The sequence below is a fragment of the Vitis vinifera genome, chromosome 19, assembly GCF_030704535.1.
Source record: "Vitis vinifera cultivar Pinot Noir 40024 chromosome 19, ASM3070453v1".
In the NCBI taxonomy this organism is placed as follows: domain Eukaryota; kingdom Viridiplantae; phylum Streptophyta; class Magnoliopsida; order Vitales; family Vitaceae; genus Vitis; species Vitis vinifera.
The window spans coordinates 13420899-13438763 of NC_081823.1; the positions used below are offsets into that span (position 1 = coordinate 13420899).

Sequence of the window (17865 nt, forward strand, 5' to 3'; positions counted from 1 at the left end):
AAACAAGTTTCTCAAAGATAGGATAGCTATGCTCTGGCTCTTATGCAAATTGGAAATCTCAGGATAGGCTCCTCGTGTTGGGGTTGCAACTATGGTGATGCTTGCTTCCCGAACCGGTATGGGTTTAGCAAATCAAGTTTTAATCCTTTAAAATGGCAAAACAAATGGTAGTGAATTTCATCAATGGTTATTCACCTTAGACTTCCTTTGAATGGCTCGTAAGAGATAACTAATGGTCTAAAGCCAAAAGCTTACCAAATATTGGCAACTCAAAGTCATTCCAAGTGATAAACTCACCTTTCAATGGCCATTGAAATTGGTTCTAACGGATTAATGCAAAACTTGGAATTGAAAACCTCACCTTCCAATAGCTCGTAGGAGATAACTAATGGATAGAAATCCAAAAGCTTATCAAGTATTGGCCGTTGGAAGTTGTCCAAAGGAAATAAAAACCAAACTTTGCATTAATGAACCTTTAATGAAAAACGACTACCTTACTTTCCGGGTGCGAGAAATTTCCATGGGATTGCATCCAAGTCATCACATAACATCCATACTTTGAGAAACTAAAAGTTTTAGCCAATCATCCTCTGAGGAAAAGCCCTCAGAGGCTGTTTGGCTTCCAAGAAAATAAAATAGTAAAGAGAAAAGAGAAACGAGAGAGCTCTGTATCTATTCTCTAAGTGTTAAACGTAATATCTATTCTATATTCTATATATTTCAAGAGGTGATTTCCACACCTTATAAAGTCTTTACAAAAGCAAAAGCTTGTGATTGGTTAGTTACAAGGATAAGAAAGGAAATTACATCACAAAATACAAAGGAAAATATCTAAAGTGGAGTCGGCAAATGCAGAGCAAAATTCGCAACACGCATGGGTTATGCGAATTTTGAAGGTGTTATGCGAATTTCGCATAACCTGGAGCAGTTGGCTTCCGAAGGCCATATCTTCCTCATTTCAACTCCAAATCGTGTACGGTTTGAAGCGTTAGATTTTTTACTTCCAGAGCTTTGAAATGGTATATATTATGTAAAAAATGGACTTCGGGAAGTGCTCCAAAAGTGTGAAAGAAGACTGCAGCTGCTGTCCTCTTTGCTTCTTCACTCTGTTTTCCTCTTTGCTTCTTTTTGCTTCTCTCCTTGCATACTTTGAACGACTTTGGCAAAGGGCTATGGAGCTCCAAATATTGGTTCTTCATGAATTTGAGCTTCCAAAAGCTTTGCCATAACTTGTCCAAGTAGCTCCTCCATCATTTGGCATGCTTGAATTGATTCATAAGCTGATAAAAACATGTAAACTTGCCACAAAATGATTAAAACCAATTACTAAGGACCTTAATGAATTAATTGGGTTAAATTAATATGATTACTACTCAAAGGTGCTTAAAACCATTATAATTAGGTCTACAAAATAGCACTTTTTGGTAGTAATCACACCCCCCAACCAACTCATTGCTAGTCCCTTAGCAATGGAGGAGATAAAAACTAAGTAAACTATAATAATATACATAAAAGGGATCATGCAAATCACTCCAAAAAATGATATGAGTGGCATGATGGACATCCATGGATCAATAAAGATGTGAAACTCAACCTATAATAAGAGTTGTCAAAGCATTCACTTGATCATAGAGTACAAAGAATGGATATTATGCAAGTTTAAGCATCAAAAGAATTTCCACTCTCAAAAGATCCAAATCAAATTCTTCCACTAAAATCTAAGTGTTATTTATTAGTTTCCAGATATAGTATGTCAAACTAATCTCTCCCCTCAACCTATTTCTTTTCAAAGCTTAGTAAACTAATCAACCTCCAATAGGCTAAGAACGCACCTCTTTTCTTTCACAATTTTTTCTTGTAGGAGTGCAAAGCTTAAAGGCATTCTTTTCTAAATTGTCCATGTAACGGGGGTCCATCGATGACTCCCAACCAATCAAGGTTTAGGGCATCAAGCTTTAAGGATTTTTCAACCACTAACTCCTCGGATTTCACCCCGGACTTTTGAGAATGAATTTTTAATACCCAAGCACCTACAACATGTTAAACTCCACCTATTCACCCTTGTAACGAGCATTGAGGTCGGTGATTCCCAACCAATTAAGGCTTAGGGCACCAGGTTTTAAAGATTTTCACCATATACCCCTTAGACCTTGCTCGGGTTTCAAGGTAAGCAAACATTTTTCTTTCTTTCTTTATTTTCTTCAAAGACTCATTGGCCTTTTACAAGGTGTCCCAACACTATTAAATAAGGTCAAAGGTACCAAGTCTAAATTTTCCTAAGTCAAGGGGGAAAATAGTTTTTCATCTTATAAATGGAACCTATTGTGCACGGTGTGTGATAAGCTTAAAGTGGAAGAGATAAGTTTGCATGCAATGGGAGTTTCAACAATTCATCAACTTTTAGAAGAGCATAATACAAACTCTAAGACTCATGTAATCAAGTTGAAACTCGACTTCTCTCATTTAATTTTGAGAGTTAATCCTTAATATCCATGGAGTTTAAAGCAAAAATTTTAAAATTTGAACAAAAAGTAGCTAATTTAACTAAGTATGATAAAAATTTAAACTAATACTTACTTCCTCATCTCTCCCCCCAACCGAGATGAACATTGTCCTCAATGTTTGAATCGAAAAATAAGGAGGAAGGAAGTGGTACCTCATGTGATGTGGACTTGGAGTTGAGAAGGTTGAACCACCTATTTCAAAATTCAAAAATTGAATGAGAGAGGAATTTATACTAAATATTTACAAAAATGATGAGTGGGCCCCACTTTGAGCAGCTGAGGACAAGGCTCAAAGGCTTGGGATTGGGGAGGGTAGGGATGAAGAAATTGAAAAATTTTCACAAGGGAAGGGTTATGCGAAAATTTCGCACAAGGGGGGGTGTTATGCGAAATTTTCGCACAAGCACTATTCACCCGCCTTTTTGCAATTTTAAAGCTCGTTCAAATGGTGAAAATTTTTGGCTTTTGAGGATGGGAAATGCTGGCTAAGGTAGGAAAAGGATTTTTCATGGTGGTTAGGCTTGGAAATTGGAGCTTTTTCACGAAGAGAATTTGAAATTTGGAGCTCCTCTACCTGGCGGAAATGGGTTTCCTTTGAAGAAAACGTGGCTTGAATCCTTAGCTTGAGGCTTTGGTTTGGTAAATGCAAGGCTTGGATTGGGTGATCGGAAGAGAGATGTTGAGAGAAATGAAGAAGAAAGTGAGCATGGGAAGAGGAGAACACGGTCTTTAAAGAGGAAATGCAAATTTCGCATTATACCTTGTGTTATGCGAAAATTTCGCATTCCTATGAGTACCCAGACAGAGAGCATGGTTTTGAAAATTTGTCCTAAAAACAAATTCGCACAAGGTTCGCATAAGGTTCGCATTCCTGTGAAATTCGCATAAGGGATTTTGGGAAGAGACCGAGAGCATGTTTTTTTTTTTTTTTTTTTTTTAAATTGCCACAAAAGCATTTTCGCATAAGGGGTGTGTTATGCGAAAATTTCGCATAACAGGAAGTGTTGTGCGAAAATGGCTGAGACTTGGTTTTTTTTTTTTTCTCCCCTGTTTTGCCTTGCTTTCACCATTTTCCCTTGTTTTCACCATAATTTCATTCTTCAAGCTTTCCTACCTGCATGAACACTTCAAAACTCATCTTAAAAACATATTAAAACTAAATTAAAGCTAAAAATTCAAATTAAAACATGCATAAATTTAAAGAAAGCATAGAATTTAAATGAAGTTGATAGCATGTATCCCAAAAAGAAGATGAACTATTTAGCTCATCCTCACTCACACACCCACTTCATGCTGAACTCCCCCTGGATCCCAAACAAAATTGGCATCCTTCCCATTTGTTCCAAGGAAATTCGTTTCTCTTCCCTTCCCCGGAGAAGTGGATGCTTTAAAGGGTTCAAGTAACCCTTTATCATCTTGAACCTTATGATTTTCAATGGAAGGTTGGTCCATAAAGTTGTCATAGCAATCCCCCACCAAAGTGTCGATCATCAACACTTTCCTTGATCTTTTTGCATTGGTTCCTTGAAGGTTATGGTGGGGTTGAGGAGGAAGCTTCCTTTTCCCCCTTGCTATGTCGAGATTGGTGAGCTTCTCAATGGAGTCTTGAACTTTTTCTATCCTTAGTGATAGATCATTATAAACCCCCTCCATTCTTACATTCATTGAACTCTCCAAATTATCAATCTTTTCATTAAGATGAGAGTTGATCTTTTGTTGCTCACCTACAAAGTCCTTCATGACTTTGCTTATCTTCAAAATGGCTTGCTCCAATGAAGATGTACTCATTGATGGTTGAGGTTGAGGTTGGCTTGTAAGGTTGGGATGGTTATTATACTCAAATGAAGTTGGCATGGCTTGTGGTTGTGCTTCAGTATGCACATTCCTCAATTCAAACTCTTCTATCCTTCTAGCCATAGATGCTAGCTTTGCCTTCATGCTCATGTCTTCATTCAAAGCATACTTACTACCCCATTGGCTTTGTTGAACTTGCCTTTTCCCTAATTCAATCCGATCCCTCATGGATAGGTATGCGAATTTGTCTTTCTCATGATCATAATGAGAGCTTTGATCTTCATGTGGAATTTCCATTTCTAAAAAAAATGATATTCAATTAAGGCTCTTTTCTTCAACTTGTACCAGGGTTCCCTCCTGGTCTCGAATCCAACAAGGAATGCACAAATTGAAATTAAAACAAAAATAAAAGAAAAGAGAATAAAAAATTTAACTAAATAAAAACTAAACTAAAAAAAATTATAAGAAAACTCACCAAACTTGTGATGAAGATCACAAGTTACCCTTAATGGTTGCTTCACTGTGCTTGTGGCACCTTCCCCGGCAACGACGCCATTTGATTCGACTCATGGTAGCTTAGCTTTAAAGGCGTATCAACAAAATTTATACCTTGAATACTATTACTAAAGTAGCCAAGCTACTATAGCATAGTGGTTCTAGGATCGTTCACTGGGAAGGGTTTTCGCAAACACTAGTGATATTCAAATTAGGAAAATAGGTGATTTTCTTATGGATGTTAGCTTTAAAAGAAGATGTAAATGTTTTAGAAAGATTTAAACTAATCTAAGCTAACATTAAAGACTAAAATGAAAGGGTGTAAAAACAAGTTTCTCAAAGATAGGATAGCTATGCTCTGGCTCTTATGCAAATTGGAAATCTCAGGATAGGCTCCTCGTGTTGGGGTTGCAACTATGGTGATGCTTGCTTCCCGAACCGGTATGGGTTTAGCAAATCAAGTTTTAATCCTTTAAAATGGCAAAACAAATGGTAGTGAATTTCATCAATGGTTATTCACCTTATACTTCCTTTGAATGGCTTGTAAGAGATAACTAATGGTCTAAAGCCAAAAGCTTACCAAATATTGGCAACTCAAAGTCATTCCAAGTGATAAACTCACCTTTCAATGGCCATTGAAATTGGTTCTAATGGATTAATGCAAAACTTGGAATTGAAAACCTCACCTTCCAATAGCTCGTAGGAGATAACTAATGGATAGAAATCCAAAATCTTATCAAGTATTGGCCGTTGGAAGTTGTCCAAAGGAAATAAAAACCAAACTTTGCATTAATGAACCTTTAATGAAAAACGACTACCTTACCTTCCGGGTGCGAGAAATTTCCATGGGATTGCATCCAAGTCATCACATAACATCCATACTTTGAGAAACTAAAAGTTTTAGCCAATCATCCTCTGAGGAAAAGCCCTCAGAGGCTGTTTGGCTTCCAAGAAAATAAAATAGTAAAGAGAAAAGAGAAACGAGAGAGCTCTGTATCTATTCTCTAAGTGTTAAACGTAATATCTATTCTATATTCTATATATTTCAAGAGGTGATTTCCACCCCTTATAAAGTCTTTACAAAAGCAAAAGCTTGTGATTGGTTAGTTACAAGGATAAGAAAGGAAATTACATCACAAAATACAAAGGAAAATATCTAAATTGGAGTCGGCAAAGGCAGAGCAAAATTCGCAACACGCATGGGTTATGCGAATTTTGAAGGTGTTATGCGAATTTCGCATAACCTGGAGCAGTTGGCTTCCGAAGGCCATATCTTCCTCATTTCAACTCCAAATCATGCACGGTTTGAAGCATTGGATTTTTTACTTCCAGAGCTTTGAAATGGTATATAGTATGTAAAAAATGGACTTCGGGAAGTGCTCCAAAATTGCGAAAGAAGACTGCAGCTGCTGTCCTCTTTGCTTCTTCACTCTGTTTTCCTCTTTGCTTCTTTTTGCTTCTCTCCTTGCATACTTTGAACGACTTTGGCAAAGGGCTATGGAGCTCCAAAGCTTGGTTCTTCATGAATTTGAGCTTCCAAAAGCTTTGCCATAACTTGTCCAAGTAGCTCCTCCATCATTTGGCATGCTTGAATTGATTCATAAGCTGATAAAAACATGTAAACTTGCCACAAAATGATTAAAACCAATTACTAAGGACCTTAATGAATTAATTGGGTTAAATTATATGATTACTACTCAAAGGTGCTTAAAACCATTATAATTAGGTCTACAAAATAGCACTTTTTGGTAGTAATCAAACACCATACGAAGATCTTGCAAGTGGTCTTCTCTCTTCCTAGACTTTACCACCAGGTCATCAACATAGCACTCGACATTCTTATGGAGCATGTCATCAAATATTTTCTGCATGGCATGTTGATACGTTGCACCTGCATTATTTAGTCCAAAAGGCATCACTTTGTAATAGTAAATACCCTTTGGAGTACGAAATGCAGTAAGCTCTTCATCCCTTGGCCCCAATCGTATTTGATTATACCCCGATGATCCATCCATGAAGGATAAAGTTCCATGATCTGTAGTTGCATCAACCATAAGCTCAATGATTGGTAATGGGAAGTCATATTTTGGGCAAGCATTGTTTAAATCTCTAAAATTCACACAAACACGGATCTTCCCATTCTTTTCTTCACTGGAACGATGTTCGCAATCCATGTTAGGTACTTTACCTCCCTAATGAAACCAACTTCAATCAATTTGACAATTTCCATTTCTATTTGTGAAACAAGTTTTGGTCGAAATCGTTTTTGGGCTTGCTTAATTGGTCAGACACAATGCTTCACCATGAGTTAATGTACTGCAACTTTTGGATCAAGACCTGACATTTCTTTGTACGACCATGCAAAGACATCTTTATAATCGAGTAACAACTCAAAATAACTTTTCTCTTTAGAATGACTTAAAAGCATACTTACATAGATTGGCCTTAGGTCCTCATTTGTACCTAAATTGAGCTCTATTAACTCATCTACAGTGGCCTGCCTCTCGTCCTCAAATACTTGAGGAGCTTCCCATAGTTCATCTTCTAAAAATTTTGAATTAGAGTCAACTTCTACTGTAACATGGTAGCTAGTGTGTGTCAAACTTTATTTAACATCTTTAGGGCATCCCTCGTCCGACTGCTTGGTGATCACTAATTCATGCCCAATTGGTGTCTCAACTGATTCATGTCCAGCTGGTGCTCCTTGTTTGAGGGAGTAATCAACAAAATTTATAACCTATTACACCATATACTAGGGTAGCAAAGAAAAAGCTACTATAGTATAACAGCTCTAGGATCGTTCACTGGGAAGGGTTTCCAAATTACAAATGATACCAATTCAAAGTGAATTGGTACTTTTTCATTTCAAGGTTAGCTCAAGAAATAAAACAAAAACTTTGATTGGTAAAAATTTAGATTTAAAATGACTACAAAGAAAGTGATGGAAATTACTTAGGAAGAAAAACATTCCTTGGAGGGTTAGGTTCACTGGGGTGGTTCACTGGGGTGGTTCCTCATGCAAAAAACATAGCTCCAATCAGATGGTTCATTTCCTCGTGTTAGAGATTCAACATATAGTCAATTCTCTAACCGGTGTTGTACAGATACATCCTTTAATTAGATTTCAAGTTTAATTCTCTCACTGATACACTTTGCAATGGTTCAAGCCTCTCACTAAGCCTTAACCATTCAAGGTGATCTTTAACCTTGGACTTCCCTTCACAAGCTCGCAAGAGATAACTAATGGATGTCTCCTTGGAGTCCAAAAGCTTACCAAGTGTTGGCAATTCCAAAAATTCCTACCTTAAAGTCACCTCCCAGAGGCTCGCAAGGGGTAAACTAGTGCATCTCCATGGACGGAGATCACTTGCCTTACCAAGTGTTGGCCCAAGTGAGTCTAAGGTGTTTTAAGTTAACTAAAAACATAGAAATCACTAAAGGATTTCACTTCCTCTTCATTAATGGCTGAAACCACAAAGCTTTGCATTCTTGCACTTGGAACCTTCCCCGGCAACCTTAGTTCCAAGGAACTAAAGGTTTAGTTACTCATTCTCTGGGGAAAATTCCTCAGAGAGTTCATAACTTAGAAAAAGATGAAAAATACAAAGTGAGAAGGTAAGGCAAAACAAAGGGCCTGAACTTTACTTGCTTTCAAACTTTTACAAAAAGGTTCCTCTCTGAGAATAGGCTCTCGAGAGGTTTATATATGAACATAAAACAAAACTAATTATTACATGGATATTTACTCTTTTTACTAACTTAAAAGCTAAGGAATCTTGTAATTGGTGGCTTACAAGGAGAATTTTGGGATTTAGACAACAAAAATCTGATGGAAAATATCTCCCAATGTCGGTAGCAAATATCGGGACGCACTAAGGACCATTTCGCAAGAGAAAATGATGTCTGCGAGATTTCGCAGACATACAAAAAAGGCTGCGAAATCACTTCGCAGCAAAAGGGTATCCTCGCAGGGCTGCGAAGTTGGCTTTCATCTTGAGGTTCTCAACTTCCAACTTGTCGCATATATCAGGCAACTTCAGGAGGAAATCCACCACACTGTACAAAAAGGCTGCGAAATCACTTCGCAACAAAAGGGTAATTTCGCAACACTTTTGCAAAATGCTTTCTTCAGCTTAGAGTGATTGACTTGCAGTGGCTATAACTTCTTCATTTCAACTCCAAATTGCGCACCGTTTGAAGCATTGGATTGTTGACTTCCTGAGCTTTGAAATGAAATATAGAATGAATCAATTGGACTTTAGAAAGTGCTCCAAAAGTGGCTAACATGACTATCATCAAGAATATGCTTCATGGCAGATTCTCTTTACTTCTTCTCCTTGCATTCCGGATTTACCCATGGCAGCAAAGGAATTCAAAGCTTTATTTCTTCATGTTTCTGAGCTTCAAATTGCTTTGCCAAAGATTCCACATAACTCTCCCCAATCTCGGATTGCTTTGGTGATCAAAAAGGCTATCAAAACACCAAAACTTAACACATATTGATTAGAAGTGCTTGCAAAGGTCCTTAATATGTTAATTGGGTTAAAAGGCAATAACTACTACTCAAAAGTGTTTAAAGGAGTTTATTACAAGCTATCAAAGAGCACTTTTTGAGTAGTAATCAATCACAATGGTATGTCATTTTAATTTTAACGAACCATTAGTACAAATTTCCCAAGTTGAATGGCGTTTCATTCTTAATGGGATTAAACTTCTTATTTTTGCATTCTCCTTTAGTTCAATACACAGCTTCTTATTGGGATTTTGTCGCCATGACTTTCGGGGTAGAGTCCTAATCCTTTGTTGTATTGACCTTTGTGAAACATGTGCTAAATTACGTTCTACTTAGTTAAAATCGCCCAACCTAGAGAACACTGAAGCTCGTGTAATTGGAGTTTCAATCCAATCAAATACTGAAATTCAAGGAGGAGAGTTAGACCCACTACTCTCCTCCATGTCTTCTACAGTGATATGTTGTGTACTTGCCTTAGTCTTCTTAGTCTTAACTAAAATTTTGATAGGCTCGAAAGGTACAAACCTTAAACTTGCATTAGAAGGTTTGACTGCATACCCTTGTTGTTTTAACTTCTTTTGAGTTTCGTTAAGGCCATGCATCTTTTCACCTGTAGTCTCGGAGCTAAGTTCTCCTAATTGTGATGACGAAGTGAAGTCATACCTTGCCTTGGCTAATAACTTGTAAGTCTTAGGGTTGAACTCCTCATCTATTCTTTTACCAGGAAAGAATTCTTGCTTTGTTTGATCTCTTGAGGTTTTGTCGGATTTTTGTGTCTCATCCCTGGAGATAAGTTGTAAGTTTGGAAGAGGAATGGTCGTATCTTCTTTCAAGACTTGAAGGTCCCCATTTTCCAATCCTTGAGGTTGTACTTCACTTTTGTCTTCTATGAAAGGTGGTTGACCCTCACTTCATCAAGATATTGGGATGTACCTAAAAATTGGGAAAGTAGTGACAATTGTCAAGTCCAATGTTGATTTTTTTGAGAATTTCTTTTTTTTTTTCCGATTCGAGTCATCATTGGTTATGAAATTTCCCTGCTGATGTCAACTTACATAGCTCAACTTTTCCCTTAAGTTTAGCATTCCTAGTGGAGGGAATGATCGCAAGAAGGACTTCTTGTATAACATCATTTTCTATGTAAAATTTAGCATCAGCAAAATAAGACTCGACTTTTGTAAATGGCTTAATATCAGCCTCTACTTTCTTTACCCCTCCTCTATAGAATTTGAAACACTAGTACGTCGAAAGAATTACCTCATTCTCATGAAGTCATGGTCACCCGAGTAATACATTGTAAGATGTTTTTGCAACGATTACATGAAACAATGTGTTCGAACTCAATTCACCTATAACAAGCTCTAGGCGAATCATACCAATAGCTCATTGTCCCCCTTGATTAAAGCCTTAGATCATTAAGCAACTCTGAATTAGTTATTTCCTAGCAATCCCAAGTCATTTCATTGTTGCTTTAAGCATGATATTTACTACAAACCCTTCATCAATTAAAATGCAAGTGATATTTTGTTCCCGTATGTACCTGGTAATAAACAGGGGTCGATTATGTGGTTTTGACCCTAACTGAAGGTCTTCATTGGTAAAGGTGATGGTTTCGCAACATTTGGCACAATTGTGGCTTTCATCCTCAAGTCTTTTTGCCCTCTTTATTTTGGTGGCATAGAGTGTTGGATCCTTAAGTACTTAAATCAATACATTTTGTATCTCATTAGGTAGCTGTAGCATTTTGTGGCTATTAAACAATGAAGGTAGGTATTGTAGGCTTGCTACAACTCCCTCTTCTTCCTTAGTTTTCCTTGACTCAACACTAAGAATGTTTTCCTCATCTTCACTTAATTCCTCTTCTTTTGAAGTCTCCTAGCAAGAGACCATATGAGTTGATACCGCCACCCTTTTATTAAAGAACCCTAGAGGGAAGTATTCCCCTAAGGTGATAGGGGTGATGAGTTTCTGGACCAAAAGGTCGTCTATTTGTACAATTTCTTGTTTTCTTTTAGGATTCATTTTTTCTTTCTTCTTTAAATGTTGACGAGTATTCAACTCATGTCATTCCCTCCTAGGAAGGTTAGGGTATGAATGCGACACTTGCTTCTTGCAAAGTCTTCTTCGTGTCACCAATGTCCAACCTTCTTCATCATATGAAATTGATTTATTATCAAAGCAAAGGCGAAGAAGGCTATCTTAACATGACACTTGTGTTTGCTTTGGTTTTGGTGACTCACATTGAATAGTATTGGCACATGTCCCTAGTTTCTTAAGTGAAACATGTAATGGAACAGGATCAAATGACTCAAATGTGACTGTAGCATGATTTGACTCCACTACTTCATCCAGATCTAAATGAATTCTTCTTTGCTTTGCAAGTTTCATTATGAGATCTTTTAAAATGAAACATTTCTCCACAGGATGTCTGACAATTCGATGGTAATGATAGTACTTTGGATCATTAACACAACCCATTCTTTTTGGACGCTTGCACTCAGGTAACTTAATAACCTTTTTCTAGAGTATGTCTTCCAACATGTTAGGCACATTAGAGTCAAGAAAATGATATTTCTTCTCCTCTAATTCCTTCAAGGTGAATCGATGCATCTCATTTTCCTGGGTTGGTCCGACCTCTTTTATTTCTTTTTTTTTTTAATCTCTTGTTGAGATTTTGACAGGAGTTGTATTTATCATCATTGACTCCTGAATAGGTTTCTTTGAGGTCTTGTCACTCTTTTTCCCATCATGTCTTTCTCTTTGTCGATCAACGGTAAGGTCCTTCTTAGAACCATGGTTGTCTATGTTGAGCTCCATGTCATGTGCTTGGGTAGCTAATTCTTCAAAGGTATAGGGTCGTATCCCTTAGAGAATGTATAAGAGACCCCAATGCATTCCTTGTATGCACATTTCCATGGTTGATACCTCAGATAATCTATCTTTGCAGTCAAGGCTTAAGGAACATCAACGGTTGATATAGTCTATAACCGGCTCGTCTTTCCATTGCTTAGTGTTAGTAAGTTCCATCATGCTTACAGTTCATCGGGTCCTATAGAAACGGTTAAGGAATTCACATTCCATTTAGTCCCAACTATCGATACACTCAAGTGTAAGGTCTATGTACCAATTGAAAACATTCCCTCGGAGAAAACAGACGAATTGTTTAACTAATAAGTCACCATTTGTACCTGCATTGTTACAAGTTTCAATGAAATGGGCAATATGTTGTTTTGGAATTCCCTTTCCATCAAATGGTTGAAATTTTGAAGGTTGATAACTCGCAGGCATACGTAGGTTATCAATCCTCTTAGTGTATGGTTTAGAGTACATGAGCGTACTCTATAAGGGTCCACCGTATTGCGCTCTAATGGTGTTAGTTATCATGTCTTGAAGTTGTTGGATAGATAAGGATGCCACTAAGGCAGATTTTGTCGTTTGTCTCTCAACTTGGATTGTCCTATACGCATGTGGTGCATCATCGAGAGAAGATGCAACATTCGGAAGGTGGTTGAGCCCTTGACTTGACTCACCCATATTTTGTACTTATGTCTCAACCTTGTTTATGAGGTAGGCTATTTGCATATCCTTCTCCTCGACCATTTTGGTGAGTTTAGCAATGCCATGAGCCATCTCTACTAACTGTTCCTCTACGAATGTAGTGCCGATTGCCATTACTAACATAGTCATTGAGAAGGGAGAAGTAAAAGAGTTGAAAAGATTGGAGTAGTTTTCCTCCTTTGACATTCTAGTTGGCGATTCGGAGTATGAGTCGGTGATAGAGTTGGCATCGGTAATAGAGTTAGGAGATTTATCCCTAAAGTCCTGTAGTATTGAAGGGAGTTTTCCCCTGCTATGAGGAATATGGCTCTTTGCCCCCAACATACTCACTTATTTGTTTTGTTGAGAGTGAAGATGTTGATTTTGCTTTTCTACGAGTCATGGGGCCCGTAGCGGCGTCATGTGTTGATTGTGCATTGACGATCTTGTCATTGCCCTTGTTTACATGCACAACTTGAGTTCTTTTGGGTGTCATCGATGAAGTAGAGATCAATCTTCTAAAAAGATACGAGAGACAGAGAGGTCCCACTGGGTGTGCCAGAAATTTGTACGCACAAATTTCGTAAATGGTCCTACCAAATTAACAAAACAAATAGGAAAATAATGCGAACAAAATATTTATTAAAATTGAAAATATTGTGGGTAAAATCTCAAAAATAATATTATTTCCAAAAGAATATTATCCCTTTGATTCTTTTGCCTTGATCACACTTTGAAAGACGACGATGATGTTTTCTTGATTTCGAAAATCAATCGAGGGTCACAAGTGGCTTATTCCCGAATGAACTCGTTAAATGGCAAAGAACGTGTTTAGCAGCTCTACCGTTTACCAAACTTGCAGAGAAATTTGGTGAAACTTTTTATTTTGTTGTGAAACCTTTTTTTCCTATACAAAATTGCCTTTGGATTTTCTCCTTAAGATTTTCCTTTCTGAATTTTTTTTTTATTTCTCAATTTCTTCCTCTCCTTTCTTGAAAGAAAACACCTCTATTTATAGGTGAAGATATGGAATTGGAATTTCAAATTCTCGGAGTTTAGTTGCTTAATTCAAAGGATTTAGTTCCTTGATTTTAGCAAATTTTCTTATCCCGAGAGGTTTTACCAACAAGACAATAATAATAATAATAATAATAATAATAGTAATAATAATAATTTTCTTATTATTATTATTATTATTATTATTATTATTATTATTATCTTTTTTATAGTTGGAGATTAGGGAAACTTATCTATAAGAGGATATATATATATATTCATTTTGAAGACCAAATTAGTGGTAATTTAATCCACTAATTTTTTTTATGTCTACAAAGTAGTACCATTTTTTCCAAGGATTTGTGTTGATCGGTGTTATTATGAAATAACAGCATCTCAATTCACATTATTTCATCATCGCATATGACATTGAGTATGTAATGAATAGTAACAAACCTCGCCATAAACCAAAGAAGAGTGGTACATTTTTCCTACCATGGTAGAAATTAAAGACAAGTGATACATTCTTCCCACTATAGTAGTACTTTTGACATAGTAGATTTTTCATAAAGGAGTGGTACCCTCTTTTTCTAAGGGTTGTGTTGATCGGTGTTATTGCATAATAACATTCACTCAATTCACGTTATTTCATCATTACCTAATATGTCGAACACATAACAAATGGAAACATACCTTAAACCAAAGAAGAATAGTACAACATTCACACTACAATGATACTTTTAATACACTTTAGTGGTGTTTTTTATTTATAAAATGGTGGTATTCATTTTTTCAAGGGTTGTGTCGATCAATGTTACATTAACACCCTTTGAATTCAAGTTATTTCACCATTAATAAGACGTCTAGCACGTAAATGATGGTAAAATATCTTAGTTTAAACCAAAAAAGAGTGATACATCCTTCCTACCATAATATTACTTTCAACATTTTTATAAGTACTTTTTCAAAAAGGAATGGTACCCTTTGAATAAGCAGAGGTATGAAACTTAAGTTGTGCAATGCTTTGAGGTGCACCAACTTAGTGCTCCAAGTGTATGTTATTTTTTTCCTAAATCACTTGAAAGGTGCACAACTTCAGCTTGCAAAAATTTAAATTTAAATCAAATTAAGAGAAAATTAATATAAATGATTGAATACAACTTTTTATGAAAAAAATATAGATTTTATTATTTTATTTTATATAAATAAAAAAATTTAAATTTGAACAAAACAAAATTTTAGAACCATAACTAAGTTTTTATCTTGTATAATTAAAAATATTAAACATTTTAACCAAGAAGAAAGTTAAAAATTGTGATCAAGTTACATCCATAAGAAAAAAGCTAAAACCATGATCATCAACATTGATTTTCACATGAATTTTTTTTTTTAAGAATATAAACAATTAAATAATATGATAAAGCAATAAGATTTATAAAATAAATAAATATTTTATTTAGGATAAATATAAAAAAAATTTATGTCCTAAATCTCAATTTATTATTTATTATTTTTATTTATTTATTTGTTTTTATATTAAAATTTTTCTTATTAATTATTTATTTTATATTTAAAACATCTATAAATAATTAAAATCAATAAATATGAGAAAATGAAATAGTGAAAAAAAATTGAAAATAGAAAATTTTCATGAAGTCAACACATTAAAAAAAATGTGGAGATATTATGGAAGATATATATATATATATATATATATATATATATATTCTTGTGAAAAAAAAAACCAACAACGACATGCTCTTTGACTTCTCATATCAAAGTTTTTTTTAATAAAAAATATTATGGTAATAAGAGAAGGTTAGATATATGCATTTCATGACTCACTTCTATCTATTTCTATCTAGGACATGTCTTAACCAATTTGTCTTAATAGTTGTTCATGTGACATGACACGATGCAAAGGTAGTCAAAAGACTTTTATTTCTTTAATACAAGAACACGTCTCTAGTCCAAAACAAATTCAAAACATTTCTTTCCAACGACATAGCTCAGTAAACCCATATCACTTAGCAAACTTAAGCAAACACTCCTCTTACATTACCAATACAACACTACTCAATAGAGCATAGACCGTGATATTCCCCTTTTATTCAATACCAAACTTCTTTCTCATCCACGTGACAAAGTCATGGACCTTGCGGGGTCTTCGAGGGAAGACCCATGTGCCCCTTCTACTCTATACCAAACCTCTTTCTCATCCCCATGATAAAGCCATGGACCTTGTGTGGGTCTTCCAGAGAAGACGACACGCTCTCCTTTTCCATGCACCTCTTGGTCCAAGCGATCAACTTGGGGCACTCCGCCTCTATGCTGAAGTTGCCAAAGGTCTCGTATGCATAAAACCAGCAAGAGAAGGTCACCAGAGCCACATCTACAAACCCAATTTTTTCACCACCGAAGTAAGGCTTCTCTCCAAGCTCTCCTTCCAAAAGCTTAAGGCACTCTATGAATTCCTTCTTGGCTGTTTCCTGCTCTTCTCCTTTGGTTGACCATATCTTCCTTCCAAGTTCATAGAGCTGTGGAAAACAATAAAGTCAAAGAAATTTATGTATTCGCCTTGCTTGGGGAAAAAAGCTATTCTTGAGATCTGTTTTTCCTGATGGAACGAACAGAATTCGTATTCAACATAACAAAGAAATTTAAACCCATATCAGAAATGCAGAGTAGAGTCCTGTTGAACAAACAGCAAGGAGAATCAGTAAAAGTTCTAGTTTGGAACCCCAAAGCCCACAAAACTCAATAGCAGAAGGGAACGTGTGAAGAAACCCAGCATTTTGGACAACTCCCTCACCATAATCAAAATCTGAGTCAATCGCCATGAATAAATGGAAAAGAATGCTTTAAATCAACAGCAAAGGCATACCTTCTTGTCTATGTAGTCCGCCCAGAACCTGGCCTGAGCTCTCTGGTATGGGTCACTAGGCAAAAGCGGAGATTTATCGCACCAAACCTCATCAATATACTGAACTATTATCAGAGACTCACAAATGGGCTTTCCATTGTGGATCAGAACTGGGATTTTCTTATGAACTGGGTTCATCTCAAGAAGCAAAGGGCTCTTGTTCCACAGGTCCTCCTCTCTATATTCATACTTGAGACCCTTCTCTGCCAGGGCAACTCTGACCCTCATACCAAACATGCTAGGCCAGAAATCCAACAAGATAATCTCGTCTGCCATTGCTACTAATGTGATTGATAAGATTCAATCTCTTTAGTATTGATGAACAACACAGGGGAAATTGCTGAGTATTTATAGCAAATTTCAGAGAGTGGGTTAAACCCTTGGATACTTCTAGGAGGTGGTGATGCTCATTCCTTATCTCAGCTTTCATTTTCATTTTCCATTCTATCTCGGTTTCGTATCTCCAGAATTTGTGAATTATGGAAACTTTTGTTATGGCATGGTAAAATATAGAAGCGTCCCGATAGTTGGTTGCTTCCACGTCATCTCATTGCTTTGATCATTCCACGTCATCGCTTTCGCCAGCCCTGTCAATTAAGTACACTGGTCCTCTGCATAATTTCCACCACAAAAATGATGTTGCAAGGAAAAAAAATGATATTGTAGGGAAAAGAAAATAGAACTTGTATATTTTTAGATCGACAAGTCACTATTGGTCCCTTCCTTAGTTCTTAGATTCCTGAAATTAAATAAATATTTAAACTTTATGTGTATTATAAATATTTAAAATTTCAGTGGTGATTGTATTTTTATCTAAGATCTATTTTTTTTTATTTGAATAAATTAAGTATTGTTAAATATTTAAATTTTTTATATTTTAATTATTAGTAAATGTTAATAAATATTAAATTACTGATCTTTTACATTACAAAAATATTGATAAAATATAATATTTTATTTCTTGTTAAATTAGTTTGCAATCCAACATATTTTTAAATATTTAAATATCATAATTCATTAACATATTAAAATTTTATAATAAATAATTATGTAATTGATAAGAAATTGGTAGCATGATAATAAGTATAATTATGGGGTATTTG

The 17865-nt window shown here is 35.8% G+C and overlaps 1 protein-coding gene across 1 annotated transcript; it reads right to left on the reverse strand.

Annotated features, from left to right (window-relative positions):
- Positions 1 to 15761: 15761 nt before the first annotated feature.
- Positions 15762 to 17238, reverse strand: LOC100232878 (probable glutathione S-transferase). Its single transcript, XM_003634703.4, has 2 exons — positions 16724 to 17238; positions 15762 to 16376 (listed from the first exon to the last, which is right to left on the reverse strand). The coding sequence occupies exons 1-2, from the start codon at positions 17036 to 17038 to the stop codon at positions 16032 to 16034; spliced, it is 660 nt and encodes a 219-aa protein (XP_003634751.1). The 5' UTR covers positions 17039 to 17238; the 3' UTR covers positions 15762 to 16031.
- Positions 17239 to 17865: the final 627 nt, after the last annotated feature.